The 20,218-nt window shown below is 33.4% G+C and overlaps 2 protein-coding genes across 4 annotated transcripts in view; one reads left to right on the plus strand and one right to left on the minus strand.

Moving 5' to 3' along the window:
• The window catches only part of LAMB1 (laminin subunit beta 1), a 91,988-nt gene extending 88,449 nt beyond the window's left edge, over positions 1-3,539 (plus strand). The window contains exons 31-33 of the mRNA XM_044678522.1: positions 921-1,097; positions 2,865-3,024; positions 3,222-3,539. Coding sequence (XP_044534457.1) covers positions 921-1,097; positions 2,865-3,024; positions 3,222-3,358 — 474 coding nt within the window. The 3' untranslated portion in view covers positions 3,359-3,539. The remainder of the gene's footprint in view (positions 1-920; positions 1,098-2,864; positions 3,025-3,221) is intronic.
• Positions 3,540-5,806: 2,267 nt separating this feature from the next.
• Positions 5,807-20,218, minus strand: part of DLD (dihydrolipoamide dehydrogenase) — a 31,187-nt gene continuing 16,775 nt past the window's right edge. For 2 of the 3 annotated variants that reach the window (XM_044678524.1, XM_044678523.1), the window contains 10 exons: positions 17,477-17,543; positions 13,634-13,734; positions 12,586-12,729; positions 12,137-12,238; positions 10,865-11,055; positions 9,807-9,977; positions 9,288-9,477; positions 8,485-8,622; positions 6,169-6,258; positions 5,807-6,073 (listed from right to left, as the gene is read on the minus strand). In XM_044678524.1, the coding sequence (XP_044534459.1) occupies positions 6,008-6,073; positions 6,169-6,258; positions 8,485-8,622; positions 9,288-9,477; positions 9,807-9,977; positions 10,865-11,055; positions 12,137-12,238; positions 12,586-12,729; positions 13,634-13,734; positions 17,477-17,543 (1,260 nt within the window). In that variant the 3' untranslated portion in view covers positions 5,807-6,007. The remainder of the gene's footprint in view (positions 6,074-6,168; positions 6,259-8,484; positions 8,623-9,287; positions 9,478-9,806; positions 9,978-10,864; positions 11,056-12,136; positions 12,239-12,585; positions 12,730-13,633; positions 13,735-17,476; positions 17,544-20,218) is intronic. The other variant, XM_044678525.1, reaches the window with a different exon arrangement.

Here is a 20,218-nt window from a genome sequence, read left to right on the forward strand (position 1 = left end):
AGTCAAGGTAGAAGGGGAGGACTTACTATGGGATCAAAAAAGTGTTATAGAGCAAACTTAATAATAGTTAAGTGCAGCTGTGAGATAAACAGAATGTTATTATTAAGAGGCAACATGCTGTGCATAGTATTTAATTTATAAAATTAAATATATTAGCAGTAAATTTAGCCAGATAACGTGGTTTTATATCATATCCATAGTTGGCAAAATTCTCCTATATTTGAGGGCTTCATGCATATGCATAATACTGACAGCATTGACTTTCATTTCAGTAAATGACTGGAGGTCCTCTTAAGGAGTCGCATGTAGTCTATGTAGTGCCATTTCAAACATGACTCTCTGCCCCTCAGTAAAACGAACAATGCAAGAGGCTTCATCATTTCAATGGCCATCTGCCTCTTGGCAAGTTTCAACCAGTTTGCAGGTGTCCTTAGGATGCACTCTACACCTGTTGGGCTGTAAGAAGCTGTGATTCTTGTACTATCCTAAGAAATATTTCATTTGTAATTTCTGATGAAGCCATCAAGAAGTCCCAAATTAATAAAGGAGTCCTTTAAAGATAAGGCCCACCAAAACGAACATTTTTTTAAATGGATTTAGTTTTAGTGAGTAACCTTTAGCCCAAGACTACATACTAATATTTAAAATCCATAGCACAGATTATTAGTGTCACTGACACCTAGATTTAAGAGTTGGATAAACTCAGAAATCATCTAGCATAAACTCCCTCATTTTTGCAGATAAGGAAAACAAGCCCTGAGAAATGAAATGACTTACCCAAGATCATACTGTTAAGCAAGAGGCAGAGCCTTAGGTCTTCTTATTCCAAATCTAGCACTTTTTGTGTGTTGAGTGGTATAAGCTTAAATATTATATAAGATTATGCTGATGAAATTTAAATTATAATACTTTATTATTAGATTGAGTCTGAAACAGCAGCATCTGAAGAAACCTTGTATAATGCCTCTCAGCGAATAAGTGAGCTAGAGAGGAATGTGGAAGAACTGAAGAGGAAGGCTGCCCAGAATGCTGGAGAAGCAGAATATATCGGGCAAGTCGTGGATACTGTAAAACAAAGTGCAGATGATGTTAAGAAGGTAAGTGAAACTTTACAACTTAGTAGCTTTGATGACAAAGGAATAGCCAAAATAAGCTGGGTAACACAATGAATAAAGTATGAGCCTACAGTCAGAAGGACCGAGGATCCCTTAAACCTGCTTGTCTATCCGTGCCCCTCTATCTTAAAATTGTTTCCAAGAAAGCAAGGATTTTTTAAAAAGCAAACAAACAAGGGAGTAGCCATCACCCAAGAATCCCTAATTAATAGAATGTGGCTAAATCTGGGACTCAAGTCTACTTGGCAGTACTCAGCTGAATCACTCTCTTAAGGATGGAAAAGGAGGTAACTTATAAAAGTTACTAGAAAGCCATCTAAAATATTTATTGTGAAGAATAGTGACTACGTGACTACTGGATTTACTTGGGGAAGGGAAAAGGGTAAAAATAGTATACTTGAACTATACATCGTTATATAAAGTGCCTTTCCTACTCTAGGTATGTTTTTAGAAGAAATAAAATGGTCAATGAAAGATTTAACAGTGGAAAATAGAGGCTGTAGTCTCATATTCAACAAAGATAAGCTTTTTTTTTTTTTAAATATTTGAGGGCATAGTTATCAGTAACAAGTACTTAATTAAAGGGGAAAAGTAGGTAATTAAGAGATTTATAAAGCAAGATAGGCTAGAAAACAAATGTCTTTTCTAAGTTGATTTGTTTTGTCTTAATGAAAAAATATGCTCTATTAATGGTGTCACTGACCCAGATTTAGAAACTTCACATTTTGGGGTTTCTTACACCTTTTGGAAAAAACAACACTACTGAAAAACAATGCTGTATTGTAAAACAGATGTCTTCTCCATTGTACTTTGTTTCCTGCCAGGTGCCAGTATGTTAAATATCTCAACAGTCTGCTCAGACAGTATTTACATTAGGTGGTGAAAAACAAAGCCCCTTAAAATTAAATTCCCATACAGTTAGCTATTGTTTGAATTTTTTCTCAAAGGGATAATCTGTAATTCAGGCTCTCCCATCAATGCCTATGTATCATGTGTTGTGCTGCCTCTTTGAATGTATCTATGCATCAATCTTTTCTTTGCCTTTCTACAAACACTGATACGACCTCAAGACAACTTTAAATATCAAATTATTTTGGGCTCTATTCTAGGGAGGATAATGCAAGCAAGCCCTCCCTGGTATTTGAAGGCCTACATATCAGTGAGAAGCCCAAAATATAAATTTAGCATTCAGCATGAGCATTTTTTAATATGGAATTTAGTTTTAAATTAGATTTGGGGGCTTTCTTACACCTTTTGGAAAAAAAATAACACTACATAAAATTTGAATTAAGGAATCACAAAATGGAATTTGAGAAGCACAAAACGGTAATAAACAAACTAGGGCTTTGTCAAAGCCCCAAATAACTCTGACCTGTAAGGAATTTCTAAACTTGGGAACTTTCTGATCTCTTTAAAATTCAGAGAACAAATGACTTGTCTAATGTCTAATTACCACTCCATTATTTTTGTTCATTTCATAGTAATATCACCATATACAGCATTTACATACATTAAGCCATTTGATCCAGTAACACCTGGGTGGCCGGCCAACTATACTGTGGCCATTTTATACCTGGGTCAAAAAGAATATAGGACTTAGTTCCACCCTGATCCCTTCCTACCCAAACTTAATTTCATTGTAGGCTAAATTGTCTTCTCTGGTTCTTACAGGAAGTGGGGCTTTGAGCTTGTGTTTCTTATATGACTTTGCAACTAACTACCATCTTGTGTCTAAATATGGTACTGCAGGTACTTGACAGCGAACTTAGTGGAAAGTATAAAAGAGTAGAAAATCTAATTGCCAAGAAAACTGAAGAATCAGTTGATGCCAGAAAGAAAGCAGAAATGCTTCAAAATGAAGCTAAAATGCTGCTTGCTCAAGCAAATAGTAAGCTGCAACTATTGAAAGGTAAGTCTCATTTCTAGAAAAATTATTATTTAGGACTTTTGGAAGGGATAAATTATTTTTCAAAAAGGTCTAAAGTCTGCTTCAAAATTTTAAAAGGAGTTAAGTTTTTGAAGCCTTTTTTATTAATATATCTAAGCACAATATTTATTTTTTCAAAAATACTCCATTTAAGAACTTAATTTTTTTCATTTCTGCAGATTTGGAGCAAAAATATGAGGACAATCAAAAATATCTAGAAGATAAAGCTCAAGAATTGGTAAAACTAGAAGAAGAAGTTCGTTTACTTCTACAGGATATAAGCCAAAAAGTTGCTGTATATAGCACTTGTTTGTAACAAATGCAGAAGGGACAGAATGGCTGAGACCAAAGTATTAAATCAACTGTATTTTTAAAATGTAGCTAACACATTGATGTTAAAAAGAAACAATGTCCACCTTTGCTTATTTAATTTTTTAAATTTCCAAATGTTTTTTAATGAAGTTACAAATAAAGTACAAATGCGCTTTTTATATGGAGATGCATCTAGTTAGATTATTACTTTTACCAACCTGGAGTAGCCTTCCATTTAAACTGTTTTATAAAATTTACTATAACCATGAACACTTTAATGATGAGGAATGCGGTTCCTTATTTCTTTGTTCTTACCTCCAATTTCAAAGGAAAATAATTGAACTATGAATTTCTATGCTACAAAAAGAAGTCATATTTGATCTTTCTGTTGTGTGGGGGGGAGGAGGGGTGCAAATGATAAAACTGATAAAGTGGTTGAAAAAAATGTTTTAAAACAAGGTAACATTTGGGCTACATCAATGGATCTCACAGATCAAGACTACCTCCTCATGCCAAGACACCTTAAATAAGGCAGTAGCATTGAGTTATGAAAGGTCCTGTCAGAAAAGAGACGTCTTCCTCTCCATTGCAACTGAGTAGAACCACTAAAAACAAATGTGCTAAATTTGTAGTAGAAGGTCCTGGGTTCAAATACAGACTTTTCTCAGTTTCTATCTGAATAGCCTTAGGCAGAACTATCTGTGCTTCCCAATTCATCCTCTATAAAATGAAAGGGCTTGGTCTAGATCAGTAATGTCAAACTCAAATAGAAATGTTAATGCATATTGACTTAGAACACCACAAACTAACATTATCTAGGTTGTATTTTTATTTATTTTGTTACAAATTTCCCAATTTCATTTTATTTGGGACCCAAGTTTGACATCTCTGATTTACTTCTTATCAAAGATGCCAAGTCTCAAGTAACCAATTCAACAAGGATATTCAATTTAAAATGGAGATCTGGAATTCAGATTTGATTTGATGGAGTTAAAGAGTCACAGACAATAATTTAATCTGAAATAAGATTCCAATTCTCTCAAGGGGCTAAATCTGAGTAACCTTGGAACATATCTAAGTGGAAAAGAAGTAAATCCTTAATTATGACATCTTACCTTTGTGACCAAATAAAATCAAGAATGCCATAGGTCATCAAATCCCCTTAAGTATAAACAAGCTAAACCACAGACCCACCCTGCGTATCTGTTTCACTGCCTACATGCAAATAATATCTTACAAACATTTTTATATTCTTTAAAAATAACATGTATGTATATTCATTGTGACTACATTTAGTAAGGATTTCTGAACCACCACTACATGATTTTTCCCTTTAGGAATTACTAGATTTTTCTTGACTGAATAAATTCCTACTGAATCATCCTACAGCCAGGAATAATTTATATTGTTACATAAGGTACAGACCTATTTCTCCTTTAGTACTCGCTCTATAAGTGGTATGATTTAATAATGGATAATTTTAGGACTAACCATTACAAGAGAAAAATGGTCATTCTGTTTTCATTAGAAAATATAATTTTATATGCTTTTAAGAAACAATCATAATTCACAAAGTATTAGAAAAACACTTCATCTACCTATATCCTGGATATGCTGGAGAATGAATGAAATAACTAAATAAGAAAATCAAACAGGCAAGTTTAGAATTTTGTGTGGCTTTCTCCAAAATATTATCTACTTTCAAACTTGTTCATAGAACATATATCCATGTATTTTTAAAAATGGCCATTTGAATGAGTTACCATTTTCCCAAAACACAGAAAATACTGAAGATACAACCCCTAGCATAAACATTTTGATTTGAAAAATGTTCTTTTTTAAGACTGAACTGGAAAGTCTAAGGCATTATAAAAAATACAATCCAGAGATAGCGTTATAATCCATTTTAGTGAATAGCATATGAATTGATTTTATTTTTGTAGTTTCACCTCCATCTTCTATCCTAATAAATGTGTCTTCAATGGACTACTCCTAAGTCCCAAAAAACATGATATTAGATTATAGTAATGTCACTTGAGTGTACTTAATACCTCACTTTTTTTACACTGATGTGAACTTGGAAATTCCACTTTTCCTCAAACATTTCTGCTTATCTCTGAATTGTAAAAGTTCAATAGTTAAATAAAAATTAAGTGATTAACATTTATTTCCTATATTTACACTATTCTATTATACACATTTTGAATTTTTTATTTATTTTAATTACTTGTTTCCAATATGAAAACCAAGTATAAGTCACTAGATCCATCTATCTTTAAAATGCAACTAACTTCACATACTGTAGTCCAGCTACATCAATGCAAGTACATTCAACCTGACTGAATTGGAGGGGAAGAAATAAGTGTTTCTAGGTTATGTAATCCTTACCAAATTTGTAGTTACCTGCTATCCTTTAAGTTTTATTTCTGCAGTATTCAATGCACAGTAAATGAATAATTATTAAATTTATTTAATATATAGCTGCTGGATCATTCTGCTTCATCCAAACCTGTTTATTAAATATTTTCTGTCTGAACAAAAACATTACTCAATTCAGTCCTAAAGAGTCTCAGAGTTGTGAGCCTTCTGCATGAGAAGCCCTCCACAAATATCTGCCAGGTATTTCAGAAGTATATGCCAATGACATTTTGTTTTAAAAGTTGATTGCTTTGCCAAAAGATGCAGCTAGGTTTGCTTCCCTGAAAGCTTCTGATACAGTCTGTAATGAAAAAAAATCATAAGTAAAATCAATATAAAACAACTTGGGGGCAGGAAAAAGTTCTAGAAATAAATTCTATGTTGAAAATAAGTTACCGGATGGGCATGACAAACTCTTGCAACATCTTCACAGGATGCTCCATATTCCAAGGCAAGTGCAGCTTCATTGATCATTTCCCCAGCACCCTTTAAAGTAATAAACCATGCTTAATTCTATTATTATGACAATAATCCACACACAAATGTATATATTAACATACTTTACTTTTTTTGATTTTCTATTAATCAATGGGTAACCAATTTATTTATTTAGTCTTTCTAATGATATTCTCTCTGAGCCTTGGTACCTTTCCATGCTCTTAACTAAATTTTAAGCATCTTGATGGCAGGGCAGAAATCATATTTAAAACAAGTTTACAGCCATAAAAATGATCACAGAACATAATAGCTAATTAATATTCAAAGAATTATAGATTTTGAGCTGGAAGATCATTAAGTCCATCCCTCTTCTACTTAATCAGTGATTATAAAGTCTGCATTTTTATACTGTTTTCAAAAAAAATTTACACCTGATGTAGATCACATAAAGTATAATCTTCCCAATCATGTTAAGTTGCACATCTGAATGCTAACTTTCTTTATGCATACTATAAAAAAACTATAACTGTTCAAACTCTTGAAAAAAAGGTGTCAGTATTGTTTTCTTTAACTAAACAAAATAGCGAGTCACATTATTTAAACAGAACCATCTTTTCTTAAAAGTGACTTCCTTTGCAACCTCAGCAGTCATCTAGTCCAATGCTCATACAAAAGAAGCCTGTGTCTAGGTGTCTGAGGAAGAAAACATATTCAGTAAAAGTATTGTATTTGAATTCTACCTGCAGGACCCTGGACACATCTGAGTTTCAAGTTCCATATCTGTAAAATGACTTATGACCTCTCAGGTCACTTCCAGCTATGATCCTGTGAGGTATAATCTGATGTTTAGTTTTTGCAAGTAGAGAACATGAAAAAATGCAAAAGCAATGGAAACTAAGGCCAACCTCATGTTTTGCTTTGCATGCTTACTCCTCCCCCTACTCTCACTAATAGTTCCCAACAATTCTACTTAATTTTTTCAGAGAACAGTTTTCCTGTTTAAAAGCCTATATACTTTCCCTGGCTTGTACTAGCACAGAGGAATAACTTCAAACTCTTAGATCCTTGCTTAGCAAGCGGCAAATGCCAAAGAAAGTAAATTGTCACGGAATGTTTCTATGGTTCCTATAATCTTTCCCCCAAACCTTCCCATGTGATGAATTTTCCTACTATGACTGGGGATATCCCATTCCCTTCTAGCCTCATAGGCTTATAACTTGGTATCATCAAGCTTACAACTTACACATGCTCACCCCATGAAAACTAATTTATTGCCAAGTCTTACTGTTTCTACCTTCATAACTCATATACATCTTCTCTCCTGACATTGCCACAACCCTTATTGCCCAACTAGATTGCTGCAGCAGTCTTCTTAGTATCAATTCTAAGGCAGAAGGTAAGGGTTAAAAAAAAAAAGATCCTGAAATCAGTTGCCTTAAACTCAACCATATGCATACATTAAGCTCCATTACGAAAGTTGTAATCCAAGAGCAAGTCTCTACTCTTCACTCTTGCTCAGGCCCCATATCCAATCATCTACCAAATCAGGTCCTCTATATCAGCTTCTCTCATATTAATCTCTTCCTGCTCACACCACAACCACTGAAATGGTCTATTTGTTCTTCCTACATCCAACTGTTTTCCCACCAATCTATCCTATAAACAGCTGTCAAATTTATATTCCAAAACTTTGAAGTTACCTTGCTCGGGAAACTGCAGTGGTCCCTTTGTACAAATACAAATTCCTCTTTTTGGAAATCTGGATCAAGTCTATCTTTTTAGGATGGTTTCACATCATTCCCTTTCATGTACTCTATGGCTGAATCAAACTGCCATCTTGGTACCTGTATATAACATTACATCTCCTACTTCTATGCCATTGCATAGGTTGTTCCCTGTACCTAAAATTTTTCCCTTCTTCACTGCTGCCTCTAAAACTTCCACCTACCCTTCAATAATCAATTCAAATGCTACCTTCTTTGAGGTCTTCCAATCTTCCCTATTAGTTCAACTTCCCAAAATTATACCTACATACACATAATTACAAACCCATATACAGATGAATACTATATCTTGCACTTGTTTATCTGCTAACATCTATCTCCCCAATAGAATGTAAACTTGAAAGTAGGGATTGTTTCAGTTTATAATGCCCAGTACAACGTCTGGTATATAGTAGACACACAAAAATGTTTCTAAATCGACTGAAAAATTAAACTGCAATGGGATCTGCTTTGCAAACAGTTGGAATTAATCTGGTTTCACAATACTCACTGCTCCTAGAATATGTGCTCCCAAGATTCTGTCTGTTGATTTCTGACCAAGGATCTTCACCATGCCATCTGTGTCAGCATTAGTCTTAGCTCTGCTATTAGCAGCAAAAGGAAACTTTCCAATTTTGTACTCAACACCCTATGAAAAACAGATACTGAATAAAGCATATATAAGCATTATAAAACTTCATCCCATTTGGTGGAATAATATACTGCACACAAAGAACATTTATTCACAGATGACTTAAAAGGAAAGAACTCTTAAATGGATAAACATGAGCATAAAAAGTGGGTAAATGTGAATATGTATATAATCACAGAACATCAGACCTGGAATGGATCTTAGTGAATGTGTCTAAACTGATATTTGGCAGATGAGAATCCACTCAGAAAGATAAGTGACCAAGTTATGATCACATAGTAAAGTCAAAGCAAGAACTTATTTCCTCCTGGCTCTAGCCCTCACTCCCCCAGCCCCTCCCTCACCCACTAGTTTTCTTGCCACTAAAGCTCTTCATTATGTTCTTCAATATGATGCTCACTGTACAAATGACATCTGGATAATACTGTGTTTTATGCTAAGTGCATCAAGTTAATTATAAATCTACTAATAATATAGCTTTTTAAATGCTAAGAAAATTATTACAGGCCAAGCTTTAACAATTTTAATAAAATGACTCAAAGTACTATAATGTTGACAACTACACCTATTGCTTTTAAACAGCTATCAAATTCAAACATTATGGGTGATGTTAGTTTAGTTTACATATGTGGCCCAGAAAACCTAAGTTAAATTTTTATTACCTCTTCTTTCAATTGCTCCTCTGATTTACCAACCCATGCAACTTCAGGATGTGTATAGATCACTGAAGGCACACAATTGTAGTCAATGTGTACAGCACCACCAGCCATCCCTTCAATACAGATAATGCCTTCATCTTCTGCTTTGTGAGCTAACATGGGGCCAGCAATTACATCTCCGATAGCATAGATACTATATCACAAAATGACAAGAAAAACAGTACCCAGTGAAACCCTAAGCGCAAAATGTCTAAATAAAAACCTAAAAAGAAAATCACATTGATTTTTTTTTAAATCAAAAGGTTAAGATTCTAATTCCCAAATTCCATAAAATATAATTTTAGTTATTTTATGAATCCACATCCCAGAATTCTGAAGTTTCACATTTTCACTGTGGTTGACTCTTCCCCCACATGAGATATTTTTAAATTTTTATATATTATAAATCTCATTTTCAAAATAGGAAGATTTGAAATAAAATTTTTAAAGTTTATTGAAAATGTTTACAACTAACTGACTTACTTTGGAATTTTGGTTTGGAATCTGCTATTGACTGGGATTCTACCTTTGGGATCTAGCTCAATTCCAAGTTCTTCTAGTCCCAGATTTTTGGTGAAGGGTCGTCGGCCAATACAAACCAAGAGTAAATCACAAGTGATAACTTCAGCTTTTCCACCAGAAGCAGCTTCAATTCTAAGCAAAAGACAATAACAAAGTCCTAGTTATTACGAATCCAAATATACTTGAAATGAACACCATTAACTAAAATTACCATACTCAAAGATTGGTTTTTTTAATTCTATGACCACAAAGACCTGTCCAAGAGTAAGCAAAGTAAGTAGTACTTGATGATTTCACCAGTGTGGCGTACAAGTCAGAATCTGCTTATAACTTCAGTCATACAAAGCCGAGATTCAAAATGGTTGTAGTGACTTGCTCTTTAGTCACAGACAAAAAAAAATGTCATAGGCAGAATATAAACCCAGATCTTCTTCCTATAGAAATTCCACATTCTATCCATTATACTACACTGTTGTTTTTTTCTCCACATATTCTAATAATTGTGAGATGATCCAAGATAAATTCTAGCTCAAAATCTGTTTATCTGTTTATCAGGTCTATCATTAAAATCTCCTGTGCAAACAAAATAAACTTATTTTCCTTCCACTAAGTCACACATTTCTAAATAAGGTTAGGGACTTTGAGTTTTTAGCATTTTTAAAATTAACCATTCAAAGTAAATGAATTACTTTCTATAAATTCAACATAAGCTATAAATGTATCAGTTCCTAATGCAATTCTATAACTACTTCAACCATTTCACTATTTCCTAATTTCATTTAATTTCCTCTTACTAAAAATCTAAATAAAGCCTCGAGGGACTGCATATCAAAATTTAAAAATATATAGAAATTTTGTTTTGCTATTATACACTAAGGTAAAAAGATATTTTAGGAGATAAAATGTTTAGGTAGAAGTCAAATCAACACCAAAATGCCTTTAAAATCTGAATGTTTGACCAATACAAAAAAATCTTCATAAAAGCATAACACACATAAAAATAAATGCACCAGACTTACGCTACATCAATTTTTCCATCTGGTTTCTTGGTAGCCCCAGTAACTTTAGTATTTAGTTTAAATTTAAATCCCTGTTTTTGGAGGATTCGCTGAAAATTTTTAGAAATCTCCATATCAATTCCCATGCCACCAACATGACCCAAGAACTCAATTGCTGTCACATCAGAACCAAGTCGTTGCCAAACTGAACCCTGCAAGTAACAAATCATGAATATAAATATCAAATTTTAAAAGCTACATATTTCATTGGTAAAATAAATTAGATGATCACATACTGTGTTGTTTAAAATAAAGAAGCCTAAACAATGTTAATTTTAGCATCTTATTTTTTGAGCCCATGCAACATTTCAGTTGATAATGTACAACATAAGTAAAATTATACCTGACAAACAGGCCCATAATATAGCATATTCATGTCCTCAATCAAGACTTTTCTAGAAAATATACAACTTCCTCTGAAAATCAGTTCCCACAGCTAATTGTATAATTATTAAGAAAGCATATATTTTACATAAACATATTCTAACACCTGCTAAAGGGATTTATATATCTTCATTAATCAAATAATATTTCTTTATAGTAGAACTATGGGTATGAGAGAATATTCCTAGTCATAAATGACATTGCACTAAATTACACGTGAAGCACTGGTATTTATACTGACATCTAGAAGTACTCTATCCACATCCTAACTATACATACATGACTGAAAAACAAAATGCATGAAAAACAATTAATGTCTAGTTACCACATGTAATTTGATGAGTAGCCCCAGAGGGGTATGAGGGTAGGGTGGAGGGTATGGTTGTGGGTGGAAATATGCAAAGGTATATTTCCCATTTCTTAGGTCCCCAAGAGGATAAAAACTACCCAGTAAAAAGATCCCAAACTTAAGATAGTGACAAAAGATCAAATCTTTAAAAGTGACCAAATATTCTTCCTGAGTCAATATATAGTTATCAATCAGAAATACAACAATCTAAGAAAGCATAAAATTATAAATGACCCAAATGGAAATGCAAAGAGATGGCTGGGTATGATATAGGATATTGCCAACTTATGTGTCTCTATGTAAATATAATTATATAATCACAAATAGACATGTATATAAGATTCATGTTTGTGTGTGTATATTAAGTTTGAATAAGTCATCTATTTCAACTCCCAAGCCAGATCAGGAATCCTCTTTACAATGGAATACAGAAACGTTGTGTGTACCCATGTGCACATGCATGCATGCATGCACACACGTAAGACACACACTCCACTTACCAGTTCCACACCTATTACTCCCCCACCAATGACAATCATCTTTTCTGGAACTTTTTTTAAGGATAAAGCACCTGTTGATGATACAATTGTATCTTCATCAATCTATAAAATCAAATGAAAAAGAGACATTACACAATCTTTTGTTGTTTCTATAAATTAGAGATTTCACTTAATGCCATTATTAAAATGTCTTTTCTAAAACCTCTATTCCCAATTTTTTGGGAATATTCCCAAATATTTATTGAAATGTATTAGAAAAAGCTCATTTGAAAAGCTCATTTTTATCAGCTATCATGGTTAAAAACAAAATGCTAAGTTTAACCTCAAAGCAAACTAAAATTATTTTAATATTCTTCAGTAATGGACTAAAATTGTTCAAAATCAAAATGACATAACAATTTAGTAAAACATTTTTTATAAAAGCCGTCAATAATATTTATAAATTATACCGTGATTCCAGGGAAGGGAGCAACTTCTGAACCTGTGGCTATGAGAATGTTCTTTGTATTGATAACCTGAGAGCTGCCATCAGATTTTGTTGCTGTAACCTGATTTTTGCCTGTTATCTTTCCAAATCCATCCACACGGGTGACCTTTGGGAAAAGATAACATTTATATATGGATAAACTTAACATGTATGTATGTACTTGTCCATAGGAAAAAACCCATGAAATAACAGAACAGCAGCTAACATTTATATATATTTTAAAATCTGTAATACATTTTTCATGATTATCTCATTTTATCTTCATAACAAATCTAGAATTTGGGTGATTTATGATACCCATTTTACAAAAGAGGAAACAAAAGCTTAAAGAAGTTAAGTGACTTGCCTAGGGTCACAAAGCTGGCAAGTATCTGAGATGGTATCTGAAATGCTGGTCTTTCTTACTCCAAGACCAGCACTCTACTATACTCCACAAGTATGAAAATCAGAAATGGTATTATTTCATTAAAGTAGCTTTATTAACTTTAATACAAATATTTCAGAGGAATAAATTTGAAGCTACATTAAATATTGCTCTAAAAAGGACAATTATTCTATTCCTTTCTCATATATGCAAAGTTTCAAATAAAATATATCACTCTTTATTCTCAATTCAGATCCCAGGTCTTCTCACCCCTAAGCCTGGAACTTGATAATAATAATATAACTGGATAATCTAGTTATCTTTCAAGATTCAGCTCAAATGACACCTCTCCTATAAAGCCTGCCCTAATTCCTTTCATCTGGATTTTTTCCCCTCAGATAGCATGACACATATATTTACTCATGTTTAAGTCTATAACTCCTATATATTGTAAAGACTTTAAGAATAGAAATAATGACTTAGAAATTTGTCCTGATACCTAACACAGTGGACTAACTACACTAGACACTCAAAGTGTTAGACAAATGAGTTAAAACTCCAACATGTTTTTATAAAAAGCTAAACTGTCAGCAAGAAATTATTTTATATGAAATAAAACACAAAGAAACTTGAAGATAAAACAAACCTTATTTTGCTTAAATAAGTGAGCAATTCCACCAGTTAAAGCCTTTACTGCACCATTCTTTTGCTCCATCATCTTCTCTAAATTCAAGCGGATTTCTGAAACTGTAATTTGTAAAATGAATATTTAAACCATGAATCCTTACTCATCTTTAAAGGTAAATATTAAAACATGAATTCCTTTTCCTAAAACCGCTTCCACTTATCATACTTCTAGGATAAATCAAACTACAGAACATTTTTCAGCTATGCACCATATTACAACTTCCTAGAGAACTATGCATCAAGATATACTTTTCAAATGTACGAGAAATCAAGCCATTCTCCAACTGACAAATGGTCAAAGGATATGAATAAGCAGTTTTCAGATGAAGAAATCAAAACTACCAATAATCACATGAAAAAGTGTTCTAAATCCCTCCTGATTAGAGAAATGCAGATCAAAACAATGCTGAGGTACCACCTCACAACTAGCAGATTGGCCAATATAACAGTAAAGGAAAATAATAAATGTTGAAGGGGATGTGGCAAAATTGGGACACTAATACACTGATGGTAGAATTGTGAATTGAAGGAAATCTGGAATTATGCCAAGGGGCTTTAAAAGAATGCATACCTTTAGATCCAGCAACACCACTACTAGGTTTGTACCCCAAAGATATAATAATGAAAAATGTTTATACAAAAATATTTATAGCTGCACTCTGTGGTGGCAAAAAAATAGGAAAATGAGGGAGTGTCCCTTGATTGAGGAATGGCTAAACAAATTGTGGTATATGATGGTAATGGAATAGTATTGTGCAATGTAGATTTTAAATTAATATTCAATATCTCCAAAGTATAATATTTATAAAGATTCGTTAATATTAATTAATATTAATTATTTTATTAAAATATTTAATTAAATTAATTAATATTAATACTAGAGAGCTAGAGAACACAGGGAACGTTTACCACTCAATTCACATGGGAGAGGGTATTGCAGAGCGAACCCAAACTATATACAGACCACATAACAATGCACATATACAAAAGGCAAAAGGAACTGTGGGTAATACAGAAAGGAATTTGAGGCAATGCAGTTCCAGGTGTTCAAGATTTTCCAACTATACAGCAACAAGGAACAATAAACTGCTTGATTTCCATACAAGCTGGAAAGACCTCCACAAATTGATGTGGAGCGAAATGAGCAGAACTGGGAGAACACTGTGGGACGATCATATGTAATCAACTTTGCTCCTAATAGCAATACAAAGATCCAGGACAATCCTGAAGGACTTATGAGAAAGAATGCTATCCACATCGAAAGAAAGAAACCTTGGGAGTAAAAATGTAAAAGGAAAACATTTGATTTCTCACTTGTTTATATGGGTATTGGATGTGTTGTTTTGGTTTTTTTAAAAGATTACTCTAGGGGGCAGCTGGGTAGCTCAGTGGAGTGAGAGTCAGGCCTAGAGACCAGAGGTCCTAGGTTCAAATCTGGCCTCAGACACTTCCCAGCTTTGTGACCCTGAGCAAGTCACTTGACCCCCATTGCCCACCCTTACCACTCTTCCACCTATGAGCCAATACACAGAAGTTAAGGGTTTAAAAAAAAAAAGATTACTCTATTACAAAAATGAATAATAAGGAAATAGGTACATGTATAACCCAGTGGAATTGCTTATTGGCTCTGGGAGGAGGGAGGGAAAAGGAGGGAAAAGGGGAGGTTACATGAATCATGTAACCATGGAAAAATACTCAAATAAAAAAATATCTTCCCATCAAAAAAAAAAAAAAAAGATGATAGGCTTTTAAAAACTTTCCAATCTCCCAAATTCTTTACTCACTTGCTGGGTAATGAACAAATATTTGAAATCTTTTAAAAATTTAGTTCATGTAAGGAGAAAACATTTTTAAAAGGCAAGAAAAGTTCCAATATACAGTAGCATATGTAGTAAGTATGAACTATGTTTTAATCACCAATCATTAACGAGACTTTGAAATCAATACATAAAAAGTATATAACAGAATTACTTAAACGCAAAAGAAAATTTAGCTGTGTGGCATATAAGGAAACAGCACTGGATATGGAGTCTGAGGACCCCTGTGTTAACTGGCTCTCTCATTTACTAGCTATCTGACTTTATGCAACTCCATTCACCTCTTGGCCCTCAGTTCCTTCAACTATAAAATGAGAGGTATAGGCTGGTGTCTTAGAATCTTTAAATTCTAAATTCCTCAGTAACTTGCTCAAGGTCACATGCTGTTTGACCTTGAAGTGGTGAAGGTAGCTAGAACACTGGACTTAAAAATCATAAGACCTAGGTTTGCATCCTGCCCTCAGACATTTTCTACCATATTACAAATCACTTAACCTTTGTTACTGTTCTTAATCTTGACTGACTTTTTTTTAGTCTAGTCTGACTCTTTATGATCCCATTTGGGGTTTTCTTGACAAAGATACAGGAGGGGTTTGCCATTTCCTTCTCCAGCTCATTTTACAAAAGAGGAAACAAAGGCAAACAGGAAGTGACTTGCCCCAGGATCATACAGCTAGTGTCTGAAGCCAGATTTAAACTCAGATCTTCCTGACTCCACACTTGGCACTCTATCTACTGTCCTGTGTCGCACAGATGTCCAATCACTTCATCTATTGAGCCTCAAATCTCTCATCTATACAGTGAAAGTTAGACTCAATGACCCAAAGACCTTTCCAATTCTAAATCTCTATGTTACTATGGTATTTACTAGTTATGTAATTATAGGCAAATAACTAAACCTCTTAGAGTCTGTTTCCTCTTCTATAAAATGGAGATAATACTTATGCTATCTACCTCACAGGGTTACTCTATAAATGTTGAAGTTCCATATAAATGTAATCCAAGTTATCATATTTATACTTAGAAAGAGTCAGGACCTAACTTGGTCTCCTGCCTCTGAGCTAAATGTGCTTTCGGTTATAGTGTGTTTATATTTAATCATGTTAATCACCTAAGTGAAATTTGCTTCAATCTTTTGCATGTCTCCATCCCCATAGTTTGCCTAGATTATAGTCTCTTCTCTAGGAGGATTATTGTTACCAATAGATAGGTGGAGGCAAGATGGTACTGTGCTATTTGGTCTTTCTCTCTGTGACATACTTTACCTACATAATAGTCTTGTCATCAATACAAGCTGGAGAAAAAAGAATGAAGGCAAATATGTAGATAAAAATCGCTGAAAATGTCATTCCTCTGTATAGCAAAACTAACCACAGCTCATCTTCATAGTCAAAGGCTCGATTGAGGTTCCTTGTTTTGTCTGTATTTAATCTTCTAGTTTTTAAGATCTAACCTGCTCTGGCTCTTGCTTCAAGAGAAGCTACACTCTATACCAGAGGTCTCCAGACAGTTCTCAAAACCCATAGTTGAAGACTCCACACTGTTTCCATATAATTTTCTCTCTATATTTGTCTGAATTCTCACGTGGCAGCACTCCTTCCCCATACTGTTTGGTAACTTTACTGTTAACTTTCCTTCTAATTCCCTAGAGATTAAGTCTTTAGGAACTAGTTTCAAAAACGCTGAGAAACTCTGGGCTAAGTTTTTCTATCCCCCCATCTTCCTGTTCCTAATTCAATATTACACCTCTCACAAAGATCCTGATATCCATTCTCTCACCATCTGCTTTGTGCTATAGAGCCAGTACAGGAAACAAAAGGATGAAGGATGGCAATCCAGGAATTTGAAGGTCATTTTTCTTTTCAAGCCAAAATTTTCCCATGTTTTCTTTGATTCTAATTTTTCCTATTATAGAAACACCTTCCAAAAAGTTTGTCATTCTATGTGTACTTAGCAATACTTTTAACTATGAACTGCATACTTACTTTCAATTCCTCTAGAGGCAAAATCTTTATGAGCCAAATGATAAAAATGTGAGTTATTCAATAAAGCCTGAAAGGAAAAGGAAAAAAAAACTATCAAAAACAATAGTACTTAAAACAAAAGTGAAAACAGAAAACATTTATGGATGTGTTTATCCATAACTATGCCTGGTACTCTATCATTAAGAGCTACTGTTGATCATCAGAAAGGCATAGGTTTCAGAAAAAGAAAAGACTCAGAAAGGGAAGTTGGGTTCAATTGCTAATTCATTCAGTACATTATTCTAAATACCTTGGAGAATACAAAGTAAGTAAAAGAATTGTCCTTGCATTTAAGAGGCTTACCAAAAACCTTATTACTGAAGGATGTGGGAAGACAGGGGAGTAGGATTATGTTGATTAAGTCATTTTGGAAAGGTTTGGAATTATAACAAGGAAAATTATTAAATTTTTCATATCCAGTAACTGAGATTTCATTACTGGGACACTAACTCAAGAAGGCTGAAAGCAAGAGAAGTCTCATGTATATAAAAATATCGATAGTAGCATTATTTGTGGTTAAAAGGAAAAGGGGGAAAAAAAACCCAAACACCATGTGGGCAGATAGGTGGTGGAGTGGATTCAGAGGCGAGCCTAAAGATGAGAGGTCCTAGGCTACAATTTGCTTCAAAGGAACTTCCTAATTGTGTGACCCTGGGCAGGTCACTTAACCCCCTTGCCTAACCCTTACCACTCTTTTGCCTTGGAACCAAAACACACTATTGATTTTAAGACCGAAGGTATGGGTTTAAAATAAAAACCTTTAAAAAAAAACCTTGAAATGAATTATGACCCAATAACTGGAAAATAGTGAAGAAGTTGTGGCATTTGAATATAACAATGTTACTGTACACTAAGGAATGACAAATATAAAGAATTCAGAGCTGGTCAGGAATATGTGAATGAAGTGACAAAAAGTGAAAAAAAGCAGAGCCAAAAGACTACACAAAATGATTATAAAAATGTAAATCAAGTCAACACTATATTGGTGAAAACTGATTAAGGGAAAAATAAGACTCTTCTGTTTTTCCAGCAATTTTTGTCAAATAATGTTCGTGTTCTTGGGTTTCTCAAACCCTGGATTACAATTTATATATTTGCTTCTATCTGCTGATTATCTAGACCAGTGATGGGCAAACTATGGCTGTGGGACATTATTCTTAATCTGACGAATACAATGAGTAGGATACAATACAATGAAACTTCGAAGAGTTGCCTTAGAAACAGACTGACAGATGAGCATTTCCTTTCCTTTGGCCCCCTCTTTAAAAAGTTTACTCATCACTGATCTAGACCATTCCACTGATTTCCTTTTTGTTTTTAATCTAGTACCATGTGGTTGAAACAATTTCTACTTGGTAATAGTTTGTAAACTGGTAATGCTGTGACTTTCTTTTCCTAACTTCTTTTCATATGTGTCTCAATATTCCTAAACCATATAAAGTTTAAAAAAAAAAGCTATAAAGTGCCTCAATGAACTTTTTGAACTGATCCCACAGTGAGCCCATAAGGCAGTGATCTCCATTTTGTTCACTTATTCATTAATAAAAAAAATTTAAAGCATAAACTGTCAATATGTTTATTGACATTGACAAAACATTAATTTATAAATTATATGTATATACTGTTGTATTGTTATTTAAATGCATTAAAACATACAAAATAAATTTAAAAGGATGAGATATAAATTAAAGGCATTTTAAATCTTTTACTTTAATGAAAGAGCTTTATTACTATTCTTAATACTTTTAGCAAGAGCAACAAAATTGAAAATGCTTTTTTTCTAAATCTTGGTTTAATACTTTCTGCTACTCTGATTCATAGGTCTTAACACCCCCTCATTAATGATCTTAAGAGGTTTTCATAATTTAAAAAATTTCTCAAAATTAATTGCAGTTCCAAGTGAAAGTAGTGGATCATGAGCTGCATTTATTAAACCAGGTTCTTTTTTCAATCCCATCTGATAATTATGTGAATTTTCTTGCTGAAGTTCAGAAAAATTACTATTCCCATCCTTGCTATTAACAGTTCTTGAAAATTTGAAAAGTTCTACTTTTTTTATATTTTTAAATAAACAGGCTCAAAACTCTTTGAACATTAGAAATCATTTGAACATTAGAAAATTGGTTTCCACATTTATAAAATGAAATGGATCAGATCAGTTCTAATGTTTCTTCTATCCCTAACATATTTATTTTATGATTATAGGTGAAAAGGAGAAAAGCAAAAAGGTAACTAAATACCTTCAAAATGGACTTAAATTTCTAACTCTTTGTTATCTGGACTGGTCAAATTTTTGAACCTAAGGATTCAATGAAATATAAGCAGTGGAAATCAAAGTGAAAGAATAATACTCCAGAGCAAACTAGTGAATTTGGTAGGTGGAATAGAATACAAAAGTAGATTCAAGATGAAATAGACAGCTATGTAATTATAGGCAAATCACTTAACCTCTTTGAATCTGTTTCCTCTTCTATAAAATGGAGCTAATATTTATGCTATCTACCTCACAGGGTTACTCTATAAATCTTGAAGTACTATATATGATTTATCATATTTATACTCAGGAAAAGAATCAAGACTTGGTCTCCTGCCTCTAAGCTACATGCACTTTCTGTTATAGTGTGTTTATATTTAATCATGTTAATCACCTAAGTGAAATTTGCTTCAATCTTTGCATGTCTCCATCCTCATGGTTTGCCTAGA

This window comes from Gracilinanus agilis, chromosome 5, assembly GCF_016433145.1.
Source record: "Gracilinanus agilis isolate LMUSP501 chromosome 5, AgileGrace, whole genome shotgun sequence".
Lineage (NCBI taxonomy): Eukaryota > Metazoa > Chordata > Mammalia > Didelphimorphia > Didelphidae > Gracilinanus > Gracilinanus agilis.